This window comes from Triticum dicoccoides, chromosome 1B, assembly GCF_002162155.2.
Source record: "Triticum dicoccoides isolate Atlit2015 ecotype Zavitan chromosome 1B, WEW_v2.0, whole genome shotgun sequence".
Taxonomy (NCBI): domain Eukaryota; kingdom Viridiplantae; phylum Streptophyta; class Magnoliopsida; order Poales; family Poaceae; genus Triticum; species Triticum dicoccoides.
Genome location: NC_041381.1, coordinates 303,991,784 through 304,009,799, shown reverse-complemented (window position 1 = coordinate 304,009,799; position 18,016 = coordinate 303,991,784). Strand labels below are relative to the sequence as shown.

The window sequence follows — 18,016 nt, the reverse complement described above, 5'->3', positions numbered from 1 at the left end:
TGGGCGGCGCGGGTTGGGGCAGCGGCTCGGCGTGGTTGTTGCTCCGGCTGTGGGCGGTGGCGGCGTGGTGGGTCGGCTCTCTCGGTGTGGAGGCTTCCATTCGTCGTGTCGGCATCATGGCAGCTCGGCAGGCCTGCTGGGACGGCGGCTGGCTTTCCGGCGTCGGCTCGTCTGTAGGCGGCCAGTTTTGACCTTCGGTCCTCTCCTCGTCGTCTAGTTGCTACCTTCGTCGAAGGTTTGGCCCTCCCCCGACAATGGTCCATCGCTCGTCTCGCGCCCGGCAGCAGGACCGACCTCGTCTCGCGCCCGGCAGCAGGACCGACCTCTTCTCGCGCCCGGCAGCAGGACCGGCCTCGTCTCGCACCCGGCAGCAGGACCGACCTCGTCTCGCGCCCGGTGCCCCGGACGGGTCGATGGAGGCCAGTTTTGGCCGACCTATTGGGTTTTGGCGTTGGGGGCAGCTCAGGGGTACGAAAGGCGGCCCTTTCCGCCCGTATCTTTGGTTGGGGTTGCGGTGGGTCTCGAGCAAGGTGGTGTCAGGGTCTGGGATGCCGGGGTGGCGGCCCTGGTGGTGGTTCTGCGGTGCTCATGGGCAGAGCCCGTGGTTAGGTGCTGCCCGATGGCCATGGTCGTGTGGGCGGCGTGGTCGCTGGGGTGGTGAGTGTTGGCTCGGGTGAAAACCTGATCTATCCGCTGATGGACTGGCGGCAGCGAAGCTCGTTCCCTTCTTGAAGGCGTCGTCGCGGCTCTCATTATCCGTCGTGTTGCTCCAAGGGAAACTCTGATCCTCGGGTCGGGCAGTGGCGGCGCTCTAGTGTCGTAACCTTCCTGAAGGCGCCGCCTTGGAGCACACGGTTCGTCATAGGCGGCTTCATCTCTTCGCGGTGGCATGCTCACGGTTGAGGACTCCAGTTGCTCTTGTAGTACTAGGGGTAGTGTTGCTGCGCTCAGCGCCGTTGTATCCTGCCTTGGGTGCGTGCGTGTGTTGTGCTGGCGTGCGTTTGTATCTGGGTTGTGATCGGTCGGTGCTTTATATATAAAGCGAGGCGAAAGCCTTTTTCGGTAATTGAGTGCGTTCGCTCTATATTCAAAATGTATTTTTTGTGCTTCAAGATGATATACATCATGCTACAAATTGTGCTCTTGCAAAACTTAGTACTCCCACCGATCCATATTACTTGTCGCAGCTTTAGTACAACTTGTACAAAAAATACATAATGTGGCATTTTCAATACTGAAGAAATGATTCCATACCTGTGCCAAATCCAATAGCTACTATTTGATTCTAGCTTCCAGCTTAAAGCTGCAAAAGATAATGTGATGAAACCAAAAAGTAAATACAGCCAACGGAACCGCTTGTTCAGCATCTCCAGAGTATTCCAGAACAAAGCCGCGAGGTTTGGCCATCTGTAAGAAAGAACAGCAATAGGAAAAATGCATCAGCCAACCAAAGGAAATAATGGAGACGCGATTGCTATAACCTAAACACAACAGTGTTAGCATGATGTGTGCATGTGAAATTAAGATACAGAGGATACAAAAATTAGCTGCTGACATATATTCATGAAACTATGAATGCAAGCACACCTATGGGGCACATTGAGGTTAATTCGCCACGAGCAGCATACAAATCTTCGTGCGGTAGAGAATTCCAATATCCATCCAATAAGCAGGCCAAATGAACCAATAGCAACGACAATACCAATATTGGCAGATCTGAGATGGTAACTATCATACATTGATGCACCCAGTGTCCATGATACTTGATCAAAGAAAACTAAGCAGTGACTTCCATACCTGGTGGCACCAGTTGCAGCTAAAATAGCTGTCAGAATAAACACACCAGTATGCATTGCTCGCTTTGAAGCTTCTTTAATTGTAGCCATATATATGAATGTACCAACAACAGCCATGAATGAAAGCCAGAAGTCCAAAAACTGAAGCAAGACAGTCCAGTGGTCATGGCCAATGATGTATCAGAAGTATTTCAAACAAGCAAAACTTGTTATGCGACACACATTTTGTCGGCTTTAGCTCAAATATCGCAAGAACGTGATTTTGCTGATAAGGCCCACAATTGTGATGGCCGTAAACACTATTAAGAGGTCATGGAGGGTGGGCCAGGGAGATTTTACAGTGTACGGGCTGAACAGAGAAAACAGCAAAGGACATGATTTTTTTTTTCGAGAAAACGCAAAGGACCTTTGCATTTCATTCATGGAAAAGGTAGAACAAGCCTCCTAGGAGGTGAGAGGTAAAGTGTTATACCATACAACCAAGGCATTGCATTCCCAGTTTTCCTCTACTCTAAATCTACTTAACCCATCTGTACTAGAATACACGGCCTGCTAGAGAACTGTGTTAGTTATGCTTTATGAATATATCAATCATGACATCAAGATTCCCAAAGGGTACTATAAAGGTTAACTCAACAGATGGAGCACATGAGGTCGCATATAATTGTTCTGTGGTGAGAACTTTCTCGACCACTTGTAAGTAGGTTTGTACTGGACTTTTGGCATGTTAAGGTCAGATGGGCATGGACCCTATGGCCGGCTGGGACAACATTTATGCCCATTAAGGATGGCGTGTGATAGAGATGAGTTAGTTGATGGACACCACTAACCAGCGAACGTCAGTTTTTTAAGCAGTCCCAGGGAACGCCCTTAGGACCCGCAGATACCGATCGAACGCATGTCAATTACTCTGCGCAGCGTGGCAATTTTTCTATTTTTTGTACTACACAGCAATTTTTGCTTTAGAGCATGGCAAATCCCTTGCAACATCATGGCAATTTTATCTGTTTTCGCATGGCAATTCTGGGCGTTCGCTGGGAAATCTTAAGAATCTGGTGTCAGTTTTTAAGCATTTCTGTAGTTTATTAACTACTTGCATACAGCTGTATCTGTTAAGGTCCGTTTGGAAGTCTGGTATTGGGACCAAACTGGGCGTAAAATACAACCCCAAACAAATTATTGTCCTAGCTGCAAAATGGGAAGTTCTAAAAAAATGCAAGATGGAAGACACAATGACAGTGAAAATTGTTACTAAGAATTTGTACATCTGATTGAATTTCTAAAATTTGTTCTCCTGGTTATGATATTCGGGCGAGTGTTGACTGCTGTGCTGCAGCCTGTATATCATTTCCATGTTAATTAACAGCATGCAGTTCTTCATGTGCTTAATTACTTAATTATCTAATGAAAGGAGATTTCAACAGTTGTGTACTCAGATGTCGCAGTTGTAGCAAATCTTGGTAATTTGTTTTTTGTTCTTTTTGTAAAAGATCATATATTTTTCATCTCAGATGCTGCATATATTTTCTACTTATGTTTTTGTTCTGAGTTTTTTGGATTTAGCCTTGTGTCTTCACAGGGAACATACATTTAAAATGGAAAGTGCTAATCTGGATCCTTAAATTTGGTTTAGTCTAATGTTTCTTGAATTGTTTTTTCAAACTAAAAGAAAGGAATACACATATATACCATACCTTATTTGCCTCAGTTTATTCAATGGCAGACGCCTCTCTTGCAAATGTTGTTTTCATTTTTTTAGAAAAGGAGGATCACCCCCGGCCTCTGCATCAGAGTGATGCATCATGCATGCAGCCCCGCAAATGTTGTTTTCATGGTGCCAAATGTTGTTAAATATGTCAATGAACTCTAATTTTGTTTGTGTATGTGTCAATGGATGGTTTGGTTCAGCATTTTCTGTCTTTTTCTCTCTCCTTCAATTTGTTGATCCTTTAACTGACACTGATGTTATTGCTCTGCGGATGATCACTAATCGACATTGACTTTTCAGTTTTCTCATGGGCGATATTGGGTCAAGGAGCACAATGGATGATGCCTACATTTGCTGTGACAACTTGTTGCAAGATTTTGGACTTGAAATTTGTGGAAGGCACTCATTTTATGGGGCTGTTTTTATTTCTAATGTATCAGGATCCGATACTTGATGCTTGGAATATTTATGAACTAGTTTTAGCAAATTCATGATTGGAGAAACAATGTCATGAGAGTTTGTATTCAGAGAGGCATTTCATGTGTTTATCAAGTTTGTACTGAGAGAGACATTTCCTGTGTACTTGCGTGATCTCTTGATGTTGCTCCTCCCAGCAAGGAGGTTTTACTGTCCACTGAAACACCATCTAACAATGGGGAAAAAATCCACTGTATACAGCGGGTTGTAGTGCACAAAGTGTATCTTGCTTACAGCCATCTACAAGATTGTGGGTATCCCAAAGGGGTTCTTTGGATATGACTGGTGGTACATAGTTGCAGTAGTATAGCTGCATATGATGTACACGGACATGAAATCTGCTAGATCATGAGAGACCTTAGGTCTGAATTATCTTTGCAACATGTGGATCAAGTTAGTCATCCTACATGAAGGACTAGTGTGCTACAGTTTTTATTAATCAATCAATCAAAAATCAAAAGATTCCAATAAGCCTCAAAGCCTCTCTTCCATAACAGGTACAAGCCCTGCCTCTGGAATGAATAGGGCAAGTGCCCTATCCTTGGTCTTCGGACCTTAATTCTTCCCAAATCCCCCTGTTTTGGACCAAGGTCCATAACAGTACCTCACTATAAAATGCTTGTCCCTCCATGTTAAACCAATTAATCGCCATGAAAAAGGGTGCACTAGCATCAACCAGGAAAAATAATGCTGCATTCACTTCTATTTGTCACAACGAAACTGCCATCATGTTCCTTACTTCCAACTTCATCCATCAGCTTTCAATTTATTAGGATTGCATTAAATAAAAAAATTGTGTATCAAAAGGTTTTAGACTTAGTAGAGCTAAAACCGAGTACACGAGGTCGGTTTTAGTACTACTAGGCACGAAGAGGAGGTTAGCCTTGATGGGCAGGTGGTGCCTCAGAAGGACACCTTTCGATACTTGGGGTCAATGCTGCAGAAGGATGGAGATAACAATGAAGATGTGAACCATCGAATCAAAGCCAGATGGATGAAGTGGCACCAAGCTTCTAGCGTTCTCTGTGACAAGAGAGTGCCACAAAAGCTAAAAGGCAGGTCCTATAGGACGGCGATTCGACCCGCAATGTTGTATGGCGCTGAGTGTTGGCCGACTAAAAGGAGACATGTTCAACAGTTAGGTGTCGCGGAGATGCGCATGTTGAGATGGATGTGTGGCCACACAAGGAAGGACTGGGTCCAGAATGAAAAATACGAGATAGGGGTAGCACCGATTGAAGAGAAGCTTGTCCAACATCGTCTTAGATGGTTTGGGCATATTCAGCGCAGGCCTCCAGAAGCTCCAGTGCATAGTGGACGACTAAAGCGTGTTGATAATGCCAAGAGAGGTCGGGGTAGACCGAACTTGACATGGGAGGAGTCCGTAAAGAGAGATCTTAAGGACTGGAGTATCACCAAAGAACAAGCCATGGACAGGGGTGCGTGGGAACTTGCTATCCATGTGCCAGAACCATGAGTTGGTTGCGAGATCTTATGGGTTTCACCTCTAGCCTACCCCAACTTGTTTGGGACTAAAGGCTTTGTTGTTGTTGTTGTATCGATGTTATTATGATACAGTAGAAGCCTATACGTTAGGATACATCAATGTTATTATGTAAACTAATTAGGTATACATGATTGCACGAGTTCATGCACCGAGGGCCTGCATGCTAAAAATATAGATTCATTGGATGCAACTACATGTAAACTTATAAATTATGCTCGTGTTCCTCTTGGACCTTTTCCTAAACTGAAGTTGACTGTCAACCAGAAGGTGCAAGGTGGTCTACCTCGTATTAGAATAATAATACACATGGCCATGATACTTGGTCCAATAAATGTCAATGATATGTAAACTAGCAGTATGTGATGAGCATCTTACCTGTAATACACGAAAAGATAGTATGCACCAGGTGCCCACATCACATGAATGGTACAAAGCACTAGAAATTCCACTAGACGTGTAAAGAATCCATTCGGCGAACGCCTAGGTGGCAATGGGAAAAAGGTTACCATGTTATTGAGCAAATTTACTCCGTTTATATAAAAAGAAAACTCAAATTTAGCTTTTTGAATGTGGAGAATATTTTAAAAATATCAAGATATAATAATATGGAACTAGTTTAGGCACGGTTTTGCAGTAAGACAATCTAGCAGCTTATCAGTCATTTCTCATTTGGGACCTACTACATCTATTTGAGTTAACAATCATGTTATTCTCCCTAACTCCATAACTTGCAGAATGTTTTGCCTCATAGTTCAACATGAAACTTTATACTTTACTCGTGTAGTCGTGTATATATTCCTATTGGATCATAAGATGCTTGTTTTGAAAATGAGATGAAGACAACTGACCGCACAAAGGCCTTCATTCAAAATCTGACAGGTCATTCAACAATTTTATGTTCAACCAGAGATAGCACTTCTGTGTAATGACTAATGAACTACAAATAATCCCCAAATGATAAGACAGTTTCCTTACACCAGCTGATAGATGTAAATAAAACAGTAAATTGCATTGAGGATCCATAAAACTGCAAAGTGGATATCTAGGTCATCAAATTTAAGTAAATGGTTTAACGAATGTCCAGAAGTTTTTCCCTATTTTCCAAAAAGGCACATTTTTTGTTGGCTAATCCCCCCTCACTGAAGAAAGGGAAGAACCGCGGACCAGTAGGCAAAATATCATACTTATTGAGGTTTTTTTTCAGTCCATCATGCTAGTAGAAGCACAAGTATACCTTTTGCCGGAGGGCCCAGAAGGCAGGTAAAATTGCTGCAGCATTTGATGCGATTAGAAAGACAGACTGCCTGATGTGCCCTGCATTTAGATATAACCAATATTATACAGAATTTTAATAATTTATTGCATAGATGCAAAATGATGCATCACAACTTGTCAAAAGGGTGATATTCATTGCATAAAGTAACACATTCTCCTTGAAAATAACCTGCAGCCTGCATTGATATGTTAAGAATTTCCAACTGCATTGATACCATGATATGCCGACAACTAGGCACATGCTGGTTCATTATTTCTTGTATTTTGATCCTCAAATGAAGTTCACTTAACACAGTTTATCAACATGCGAGTCCATTGTAGAATCAGATAAAAGAAAATGGATTAGACTTACTGGCCAAGATAATTACAGTCTGAATAGTCAGCTATACAGCTGGACCTTGCGCAATGACTGCGTCGTCAATGGCGCCACACCTGGTTGCTCAGCTTTAGTTGACTTGATCCTGTGTGAAGCCAAGCTGTGGATGCTCGCTGGAGCTAAACCAACTCTCCCGTGTTCAGCTCACCCTCTCTACCTCAAGTCTGGTTCTAACAGTTTAGAGGTTTTGGGTTTACTTCTTTCTTTTGCTTCGCCTAGGTTACCTTTTTGCGTTTTGCTTTTGGTTTCAATTTGTAAACCTTGCGTCATTTTGACGCCTTCTTCTACAAAATGAAACTCAGCCATATGTGTGCTCGAGAAAAAAAAAACTTTACATCTGGCAAGTTTTCATTTTGTTGCCATCAACTTGTGAGTATTCTGTGGACAGCGTTCGGAACTAGAGTGAGGCACATAATAAGAATCTACTGGTTACATCAAACCGTTTCTTTATTGGATGATATATTATGGGGCTGTCTGGATGGGATCCATGAGCTGCCCTTCCAAAATATTGGTCGTTCACCAGACATCGCTGCGCGTTTGGTTGGGCACCAATTATTTGGTATGTCCAGCCCACCTCACTCCCTCCAGTTCATTTTTTAACAAATCGTTGGCGCGTCGTCGGCGGAGGACCTTCATATTTGTATGTATAAAATAATATACAAAAATACTACCTAAAAAGTGGTATATATACTACCAAAACATTCTTACATACTACATACTACACGTACATACTCTCTGGTTTGACAGATTCTACATACAATATACAAAACTCACATGAAGGTAACTGCCACTGGATGGTAGGAAACATTTGGCCTACTTGCTTACTTGACACTTGTACATATTATTTCAGTAACATTACACTACTGTATGGCTACTTGCTTACTTGTACATATTATTTTATTGAATGCAAACTTCCTAAGAATCAGTTACCTTAGAGTGCCCAAACATAGCCCATGTTAATGTTTAAATGATTGAAGAATTTCATACGCACATTTTCAACGTTTCTCTTGATAAATATAAAATGCACTGCCGAGGAAATGAGTCAAAAGACTACATCAATAATTGACTACTAACAGTAGTAGCTGGTTGAAGTATTGTTCATCATTTATATGGAGAAGAATCTTCTACTGTAAAATCACTGGCACACTGAAATTTCAAAACTAAACATGAGACTTACCATTAGGTGAAACTAATTCATCACTGCAATCGAACCCACCATGATCACGATCACACGTGCAGAAGCTGTTGAATGAGAAGAAACAAATCTTTAAGAATTATCACAGTAGCTAGAAACAATTACTTTTTTTTTGTTAAGTACTGTACCAAACATATACAGGGCATACAAATGCAAATGCATCCAAATAGCAGGGGAAACCTTGAGGATTTATTTACCTGTAGAATGTTAACCCGCTTTCATTAACTGAAGCATGACAAACACCTTTCTGATTACAATTTCTATGGCATCCCTGAAGAGATATAGACATATATGTCTGAGAATTTGAAGTATAATTTGGATGCTTGACTCCGAAGCACCAAGTTCCCTCCTTGGCATAGAAAATAGATAGATCCATGTCTGAATCCGTGGAATTCTGTAGCGAATAGAATACTGAACCGTTACTGCTGCTTGTCCTGCTTACGTAATAATCCCAACTATCATTTGATGGTAGACCACCATATTTTGAGTACAGCTCATAATTCAATTCTTTATCTGACTTTAGCTGGACATGAATAAGTGCACCTGCTGAACCTTGGGGAACATCCAAAAAGAAATAAGTCCATGAAAATTGCTCAAAGGATGAGTTGGTTAAGAACTTTTCGAGCGAGAAGTGACTATATTCCAGCAATGCCCTCTCATCAGTAGGAACATAATATGACTCAAAAGGAACAGAAGGATTTCTTTTAGGAACTCTCTGCATGTAAACAATATGTAATTAATAAAGACGCCTACTAAGAAGTGAAGTTCATAAAAACAAAGAGTGCACATACCACTCTCAAAAGTCTTAAATTGCAGTAATAACTAAAATTAAGAGATCAATCTAGTGTCCCGCCTTGGGTGGCAACATGCTGGCTTTATCTCAACAGGAGACGTTGAGATTTGCAGCACCATAATAAATAAAATCTACTTTGCAAAAAATAAATGCAAGCACATGAGATTATTGGATAACGTCCAGGATGTATATCCAGTACTCCTTGCATTAAAAAATATATGACATTTTCGAATTCAACATTAATCTGATATTAAGCAGTGAGATTTACAACATTGGCTAATCCCACAAATGCTGGTGATAAGTAACTATTTTGTTCTTGTTTAGCTTCTCGAACTAATCATTCTGCCTTGATTCATTTACTGCATAATTTTCATGACCAAAAGACAGGAATTACCATGAAAGTAACACATCAACCTGCACGGCAGTAATTAAACAGATTCTAGGCAAACTAAAAATTTCATTTATTTCAAAGATGCTGTAACAGAAGGGAAAGAGGTAAACCCACTACAGTTTTAAAGAAGGTAGGCACCATTATTTAGCTGCCACTACACCGTTAACTGGCCAACACAAAGATCGACCCAGTCTTTGCCACGGCTATGTTTATCTTGGTAGTTAGGTACAAGGCTAAAAGGGCAGCCCAGTGCACGTCATGCAGCCTTTCCCTACATTTCTGCGAGAGGCTGGTTCCAGGACTCGAACCCATGACCACATGGTCACAAGGCAACAGCTTTACCGCTGTGCCAAGGCTCCCCTTCAGACATCCAGTTAAAAGATGGAAGTGTATGCACTAAAAATCATACAGAATGTGCATCTCTGTCAATTACTCAACCTACCTGTAGCACATATGCTTCCCATGAACAGTTGGTTCCAGTTTTTCCGTTCAGACATCCAGTTACTTGCCAATCAAATGAGAAACAAATTGTATCCAGCATAGGTGCGGTTGTATTTCTCATCTGTGTTTTGTTCAGAATCTCAATTGCGATATACCATCGTCCAATATTTGGCAGCTTTATAACCACGGGAGCACTGCTAATATCACCTGAATAATCGTGCCAATCTCTCTGAGGTAAGGCGTTGCAGCGCAGATAACAGATTAAGGATGCACTTTGGGATAATCTAAAATTTGTAGCTGTAATTTCAAATTGCAGTGCTTGGTTGACTATATCCAAGAAGTAAAACTTTATATCGCCTTGCCTGAGGCATAGTGAGTCATTTGAAATGGCACAAGTGATCAAATTCTCCACTCCCATTACGCTAGTACCATTGGACTCGAGTTGATGTCCTATTGGATGGTTCGACCTTGATAAGAAGCTGGTACGTCTAGTATTTTCTTTAGTTTTCAATATTTTGCGGGTATTGATAGTCAGACCTAGAAGATCTCTTGAGTTGTTATATCTTGAAAACTGAGAACAAGCAATAGTTTCAATAGTTTGGTTGCAGTAGGGTCCCCATAGTGCTGAAGTAGGACATCCTTCTACCGTAATGCTAGTGCTCACTGATAGTGCTCTCCCTCGGCTAATCTGAAAAGGTATAATTATCAAGATTCAAGTTGTGCATTACGTAATTATGCCACATGGCGGAATTATAAAGTTAATAATTATGCAGCACAGGGCATGCCCTAATCTGGACTGAACGTACCATCTTTGATTGTGTGCGAGCAGGTCCAACAACAACAACAACAACAACAAAGCCTTTAGTCCCAAACAAGTTGGGGTAGGCTAGAGGTGAAACCCATAAGATCTCGCAACCAACTCATGGCTCTGGCACATGGATAGCAAGCTTCCACGCACCCCTGTCCATAGCTAGCTCTTTGTCGATACTCCAATCCTTCAGGTCTCTCTTAACGGACTCCTCCCATGTCAAAATCGGTCGACCCCGCCCTCTCTTGACATTCTCCGCACGCTTTAGCCGTCCGCTATGCACTGGAGCTTCTGGAGGCCTGCGCTGAATATGCCCAAACCATCTCAAACGATGTTGGACAAGCTTCTCCTCAATTGGTGCTACCCCAACTCTATCTCGTATATCATCATTCCGGACTCGATCCTTCCTCGTGTGGCCACACATCCATCTCAACATACGCATCTCCGCCACACCTAACTGTTGAACATGTCGCCTTTTAGTCGAGCAGGTCCAAGGCCATTAAAGTAACCAATGTACCAAATCCCTGGCGATATCTGCACATACCGAAGGCCAGTACATTAGAAGTCCTCATAATTTCTTAATATGGTGTATAGCTAATACATCAGAAGATAACGTACATCCCTTGCACTTAAAATTAGGATACTCGGTGCTACACCAGCTTAAGCCTATTGCTGAATAATGTGCAAGTAACGCCAAAGGAGCAACCCATGCTAAGGTTAAACCTTTTGGGCAAAGCAAGGATAGAAACCAAAAGTTAAGATGTATTTGGACCCTGCAGTGTTACACGAGATTACAGATTACCGGTCCATGGTATTTTGCTTCATGCACCAAGAAGTTCAGTCAAAAGCTTAAGCCATTACGGAAAGGTGAGCATACTTCGACATCCCCCCTCTGGTGGAGGCTCCACATGCCTATGCTGTGGACTTGACGGGGGCTGCAATTTATGATCTTAAATTTGCACAAACTAGGTCTCAAAGTCAGAGGACCTAATGGTTCTAATATGTCATATGCCATAATGAGCCAGATGCACCAAGCAGGTAAAAAGCTTTAATCTGTTGTTGGGTAATACTTCAAGTCTTCAACAAATGGAAGCATGCAAGAAACTATTGACATTTCTATTTAAGATTATGTTCTACATTGAGTAATCATACTAGACTCAGTTCTAGTTCCCCAACGGACTACCAGTGTGTCTTGGAGGTGAATATTTCTAGAAAATAAAGCAATTTGAGAATTTTTCATACAATGCTAACGGATAACACAAGTAAATATTAAATATGGTGTCAACAGGCGATAATTGAAACTTGACTTGAAAAAGCACAGGACCGCTAGCACATAGCATGGCTGGATTCAACAAGAATGGCAGGAGCAGGCATTACTTGGTGGTACTGAAACTTGAATTGGATCAAGTGCCATTAAATCCTACTGAAAATTCGCATTCCTCATTATTTAACCTGTTTCTGTACTAGGAGAGGTGAACATCTAAATGTCACCATTAGTTTACATGTGATGGCGATATATATATATAATAGTACAAGTAACCCAACATGAACTACCAATCCTACATCTTTGGTAGCATTGCTGCAGTTGTTGTGGTACTACAAACAAGGGCCTGCGACATATTGCTTTGTAAGTCAGACTGTCAGAGCATCAGGATAATTAACCTGGCCATTTGTTAACACTATAGTTGTGTTCTTCTGAAATGGTATGCACTGAGCCAGATTTGATTGGTTATTCGTATTGCCAAAAGATCCAACAGCAAGAAAGTTTGATACTGCAATAAAGAACCTTCCTGTCAAAATTAGTTTAATCAGAAAGTTAAGTAAAAACGAAATATTAGGCTAGGATCAAAAGAACATATAAAGCTAACCTGCTAGAAGAATGCTTACAAATCAGTGTCTTTTTGACAAATATACTCCTCATCTAGAAGAAACAAGTGGCATGCTACTGTTTCAGAAAAACTACAGACTAGATGGCAGCACAAATATGCTCCTCTTTTTTTTTCCCCGAGAAAAATGGCAGCACAAGATATAGCTATCCAGATGGAAGAAAAATACACACCACTTTATTAGCATCTTAGCTACTTCAGCCTTCACTTTTCATAACTGCAGTATCTTGAAATTTTTATCTACCTGTTACATCATTGTTTTAATTTTCTCACTCATTGCAATAAATTCGTGATGGACTTTCAAGCAAAATAATAGCATCAAATATGATTGGCTTCACAATATTTTAGTACAAGTTAGATCACTTTCAGTTTGAAGACTATGGTCATGAACCGTATATAGCACATCTTCAACTAGTTCACCGCAATTGTGTAGGTATACAAGATTGTTAAAATAGATAAAGTAGTAAAGTATGTCATCACATGAGAAAATGTATATGGCACTCACATAAATTGTCCAAATAATAATCAGATGTATCAGGAATAGGAGGGTTGGCAATCATCAAACAGATGATAGCAAGATCACTTTTCGGAAGATCTTTTAAGTGCTCCCTGGGCTGCATTATTTAAAGAAACATTGCACAAGCTGTGCATAAGTCGGTTTGCACCTATGCTCAAAAATAGGGAATAAACAAGTAATGCTGTTAAAATTTAAAAGGTTCAAAAAACAGAATCTTTCAGCTCACAATGTCATGCATGAATGCATGATGCATCACTACCTAGCTTTATTTGAAGCATAGAGGTGTTTTTGTTTCATTCGATCACCACCGCACATACAAAACATCCAGCTACAGTGTTTTTCTACCATTCAGGTTCTACTAACTATCAAATGTAAAACTAAACCAAACCAGTAATTATTTTATGGAAAACTGTAGGACCTACTTGAAATTGATGTAATATTTGTGTGTCCATCGGTATTTCATACAAATTTGAACTAAATACCGATGCCCACACAAATATTACGTCCATTCCAGACAGGCCAGTATGGAAGACTCCGGCAGTGTATAAATATTTAATGGTGTACAAAATATTTACGATGCTATACAGGGAAGGGGGGGGGGGGTAAAAAACATATTGATCACCCTTCCATCATCGCATTGTCTTGAAAGCATGATATAAAAAAATTTGGACTATGTACAAATTGTAGATGGACACTTAAGGCATTTTTCGATTATAGAGATTTTGGAGGATTGGAATGGCGTAGGAAATTTTAATTTAGAACAAAGGAATGAGCATGCAGGAATCCAGTGAAATACCTACAGAATGGCTCAATCCACAGGAATTTTGGAGGGATTTTAACTCGAACATAGACCTCATGGAAAGAATCTTACATCTAGCATATTTCTAAATAACCATATTTGTAAATTTATGTGTTTGCGTTTCTGCAGCATTCAACAAGCCATTATATCTTCTTCTTTTTTTGAGACAAACAAGCCATTATATCTCGATCCTATGTTATTCATATCTCTGCATTCCAAAGGCCCTTTATACATAAGCGGTCTCAACATCTTGAAATACGTATGTATAACGTGAACTAGGACGAGCATGAAAAGAACATAATGTCTTGATTGTTCAGCTAGTATTGCTGTCTGCTAGTGATGAAGCATTTTTTTAGTCACCAACATTGCCACTCCACTCTGAGAAGACAAGCCAGCATAGCTCACCCACACATAAACAAATTACAGTACTATTATTGTGAGGAAAAAAAGTAGAGTAATATAACTCACAGAAGAAGACCAGAGTCTTTCACTTACAATATCTCTGTCGGTTGCAAAGTTCATGGTGATAGAAGAAAATGATGCCGGCAAGTCAACTGCTAGTAAGGAAAGCAAAGATAAAAAAAAATCAAACCACGTGGGACAAATTCAGGTATAGTTACTAGATACATGAGTCAAAACAAATACGAATTATATGCGTCAATTGTTCCTCAATGAGAAAGAAATACGTATTTACTAACAAGCAAACACTCAGTGGAGCAGGCAAAGTAAAACCAGAGGCATAGGCGTTGAATTTCGAAATTCAAGTAACCCAAACACGTGGCACGTGGCACATGAAAATTCTCCCAGCCCAAGGGTCGGGGCGCGAGGAAATGGTAAACCACACAGAATCTGGTATCAAACGAGCATTTAATCTCCGGAGAAAGGTAAAAACGAAGAAGAGAGGGATTCTGCGACACAGATCGGTCACACTATTTTAATATAGTAGTAATATACTAGTAGTAGTATAGTAACAACAGGTTAAACCCAAGCAAGCAGCAGCAGCGACTCAATCTCTCACCGCGCAGGTAGGTCCAGTCGTAGGGCCTGAGCGAGAGCTTGGGCTGGGCGTAGCTGGTCAGCACCACCGGCTGCGCGGCGCAACCCCGGGGACCCGCCGCCAACCCTACGACGCCCAGCGTCACCAGCGCCGCCGCCCACCACGGCGCCGCCATGGGAGTGGGACGGCGCACTGCACGCGACCAGGCCCGCCAAGTCCACAACCTACCTGGCACCACAGCACAGTGCACAACGCAAGGCGTGAACCCTACGAGCTCTAAACCCTCGTGACTGCTGCGGAGATCGGGAGACTGGAGGAAGAGGAGAAGAGAGGATGGGAGGGTTGGGCTTTCAGTGTCTTTTTTTTTCCACAAGGCCTTTATTCTTCTTGTACCGCTACCGCGTGGGGAAAAGGAGGTGGGGGAAAGCGACGGCGAGCAGTGCCACACAGCACTAGTCTTGGTCGCGCTAGTTTATACGGATCTAATGCCTTCCCAGGCGGATGCTGGTGACCCCAAAACCCGGTGTTATGGCGGTAATCGGCTCCGTTCTGGTGGTTAGAGCCGTGCGATGGTCCGCGGACCGGTTGAATTTGGCGCGTTCAGGCCCGAATCAACGACTTAACCGAACCCCGTTCCTCTGCCATTCCCTCCCCGAGACGAGAGCAGATGAGATAAGCTCCCCTGCTTCCTCTGCGCTCCTCCCTTCACCTTATCACCACCATGCTCTCCGTCTCCCACCCCCACCCGGCGGCCTCTACCGGCCCGCGCCACCGCAAGCCCCTCTCCACCGCCCACCACCGCCGCCGTCGATGCACCTACACCATCGCCGCACTCATCCTCCCCGGAGGCGGTGGGCCCCGGGGCAGCCCCCCGAACGGCGGCAAGCTCATCCTCCCTGGCAGCGGCGGAGGCGGCGGCCGCGGCGGTGGCGGTGGCGGTGGAATGCTCCCCCGCACCCCGCCACCGACGGCCCCGCCGGGCCAGCTGTACCAGCCCTTCCACCCGCCGCCTAACCCCCTGCCGGAGAACTACCGCAACCTCGACCTCACTGAGCGCCTCGCCGTGCTCCGCGACCGCATGGGCCGCTGGTACGAGTACGCGCCCCTCATCTCCTCCCTCTCCCGCGAGGGCTTCACCCCGGCCTCCATCGAGGAGGCCACCGGCATGTCCGGCGTCGAGCAAAACCGCCTCGTCGTCGCCTCCCAGGTCCGCGACTCCCTCATCTACGACGACTTCCCCGACGATCTCCTACACTACTTCGACTCCTACGGCGGGCCCGACCTCCTGTACGAGCTCCGCTTCCTCAACGCCCGCCAGCGCATCGTCGCCACCAAGCACACCATCGAGAGGCGCCTCGAGTCCAAGGGCGTGCGCGAGCTCGCGCGCTCCATGAAGGACTTCCCGCAGCGCCGCGGCGACGAAGGATGGGACGCCTTCGACAGGCACTCCGCCGGCGACTGCCTCGCGTACGCGCGCTTCCGGCTGTCCCGGGAGGCCATCGCCAACGAGGACCGCATCCCCGAGCTCGAGCGCTCGCTCGACGTGGTCGAGACCGAGTCGGCCAGGGCGCGGGTGGAGCTCGAGATTGAGAGGGCCATCAAGAAGGCCGCCGGAGAGGAGGTGGAGGAGCTCGAGGCCGAAGTCGACGCACGGCCCGCGGTGCCGGTGGTGCGGCTCATGTACGGCGAGATCTCTGAGGCGTCCATCGTGCTGCTGCTGCCGGTGGTAAAAGAAACAGACGGCGTCAAGGCCGTGGACCTCGCGCCGAGGAGGAGCCAGACGGACGCGGACCTCGGCATCGTGGAGGTGGACAAGGGGTGGGCGCGCTGGGCCGTGCTGCCGGGCTGGGCCCCCGTCATGGCGGTGGCCGACGAGGCGGTGGTGATCGAGTTGGCGGACGGGCGGGTGATGCCGTGGCGGTCGGCGGAGAACGAGAGAGTGCTGGTGGTGGCCGACCGGAAACGGAAGGAGGTGGTGGACGAGGGGATATACGTGCTGGAGAAGGGAGGGAAGCTGGTGGTGGAGAGGGGCAAGAAGTTGTTGGAGGAAGGCATTAGCCAGGCCGCAGCGGAGGTGGTGACCGTCGTCCGGCCACCCAAAGACGAGGAAGACATCATCGTCGGCGACGAGTGGGACTAAAGAGTTTTAGAGAGGGTTTTTGGCACATGCTTTCGTTTTCGTTTTCGTTTGGTAAAAAGGTTTCCCCGCTTCTCTTCACAGCAGTACATGAATAAGAGAATGCAATTTTCCTTCTTTGTTCTGCAAGTCGTAGGAAATTTGGCAGGTGCAGTGCTTTAGATGCTGCTACTGCTGTCAGTGCTTATATTTGCTGAATCAGCTGGTTAGATACACGCATATTATTCTTACAAAACACGATTTATCAATTGCATACTTCCATCTTATGTACCCGGACGAGTATTTGAGTCCCCGAGTCTGAATCAAAGATAAGACGGCGCAATAATGATATTACTCATATTAAGGAGGCTGAATGGATTCAGCGGTTCCGACCCATATGCCACTCCTTAATATTAGCTCTAAGATTTTCATCAGAGTGGCTACGAGTAGGTTAAACTCGATAGCTGGTCATATTGTCCGTCCATTTCAAACGGCCTTCATGCAAGGACGGAAGATAGTAGATGGTGTAGTAATCCTGCATGAGACCGAGATGCATTGAGAAAACATGAGTAGGGACTCAAACTACTTCGTAACTACTACGGCTGCAAGGGGCAAAACCATATAATGGGAGCAAGAGCCTCTTCTTTGTTCGTCTCCTGCTATTTCTCCGTAAAACCATTGATGATCTTATGCTACTGATCTAGATTCCATGCTAGTTTCATGATAAACCATGCAGGGATTACTCTTGTGATGGTGTTTTCCTAGATATTGATGTCTGAGAATTTTGAAAGAACGTTGCTGATGGCGGCCCGTGGCGACGCGCCCCCGGCCGCGGCGTCCGATGCCCTCGCCAGTGCTCCAGTCGCCTGCGCCTCCCCGGCTCCCGCCGCCCCGTCCTCTCCGCCGTCGCCGGCGGCTGCGGCCCCCAATGCCG

The 18,016-nt window shown here is 44.4% G+C and overlaps 1 protein-coding gene and 1 pseudogene across 1 annotated transcript; one reads left to right on the top strand and one right to left on the bottom strand.

Moving 5' to 3' along the window:
• The window catches only part of LOC119332115, a 16,814-nt pseudogene extending 1,465 nt beyond the window's left edge, over positions 1-15,349 (bottom strand).
• Positions 15,350-15,588: 239 nt separating this feature from the next.
• On the top strand, positions 15,589-17,369 carry LOC119332105 (rubisco accumulation factor 1, chloroplastic-like). Its single transcript, XM_037605278.1, has one exon. The coding sequence runs from the start codon at positions 15,688-15,690 to the stop codon at positions 17,104-17,106; it is 1,419 nt and encodes a 472-aa protein (XP_037461175.1). The 5' UTR covers positions 15,589-15,687; the 3' UTR covers positions 17,107-17,369.
• Positions 17,370-18,016: the final 647 nt, after the last annotated feature.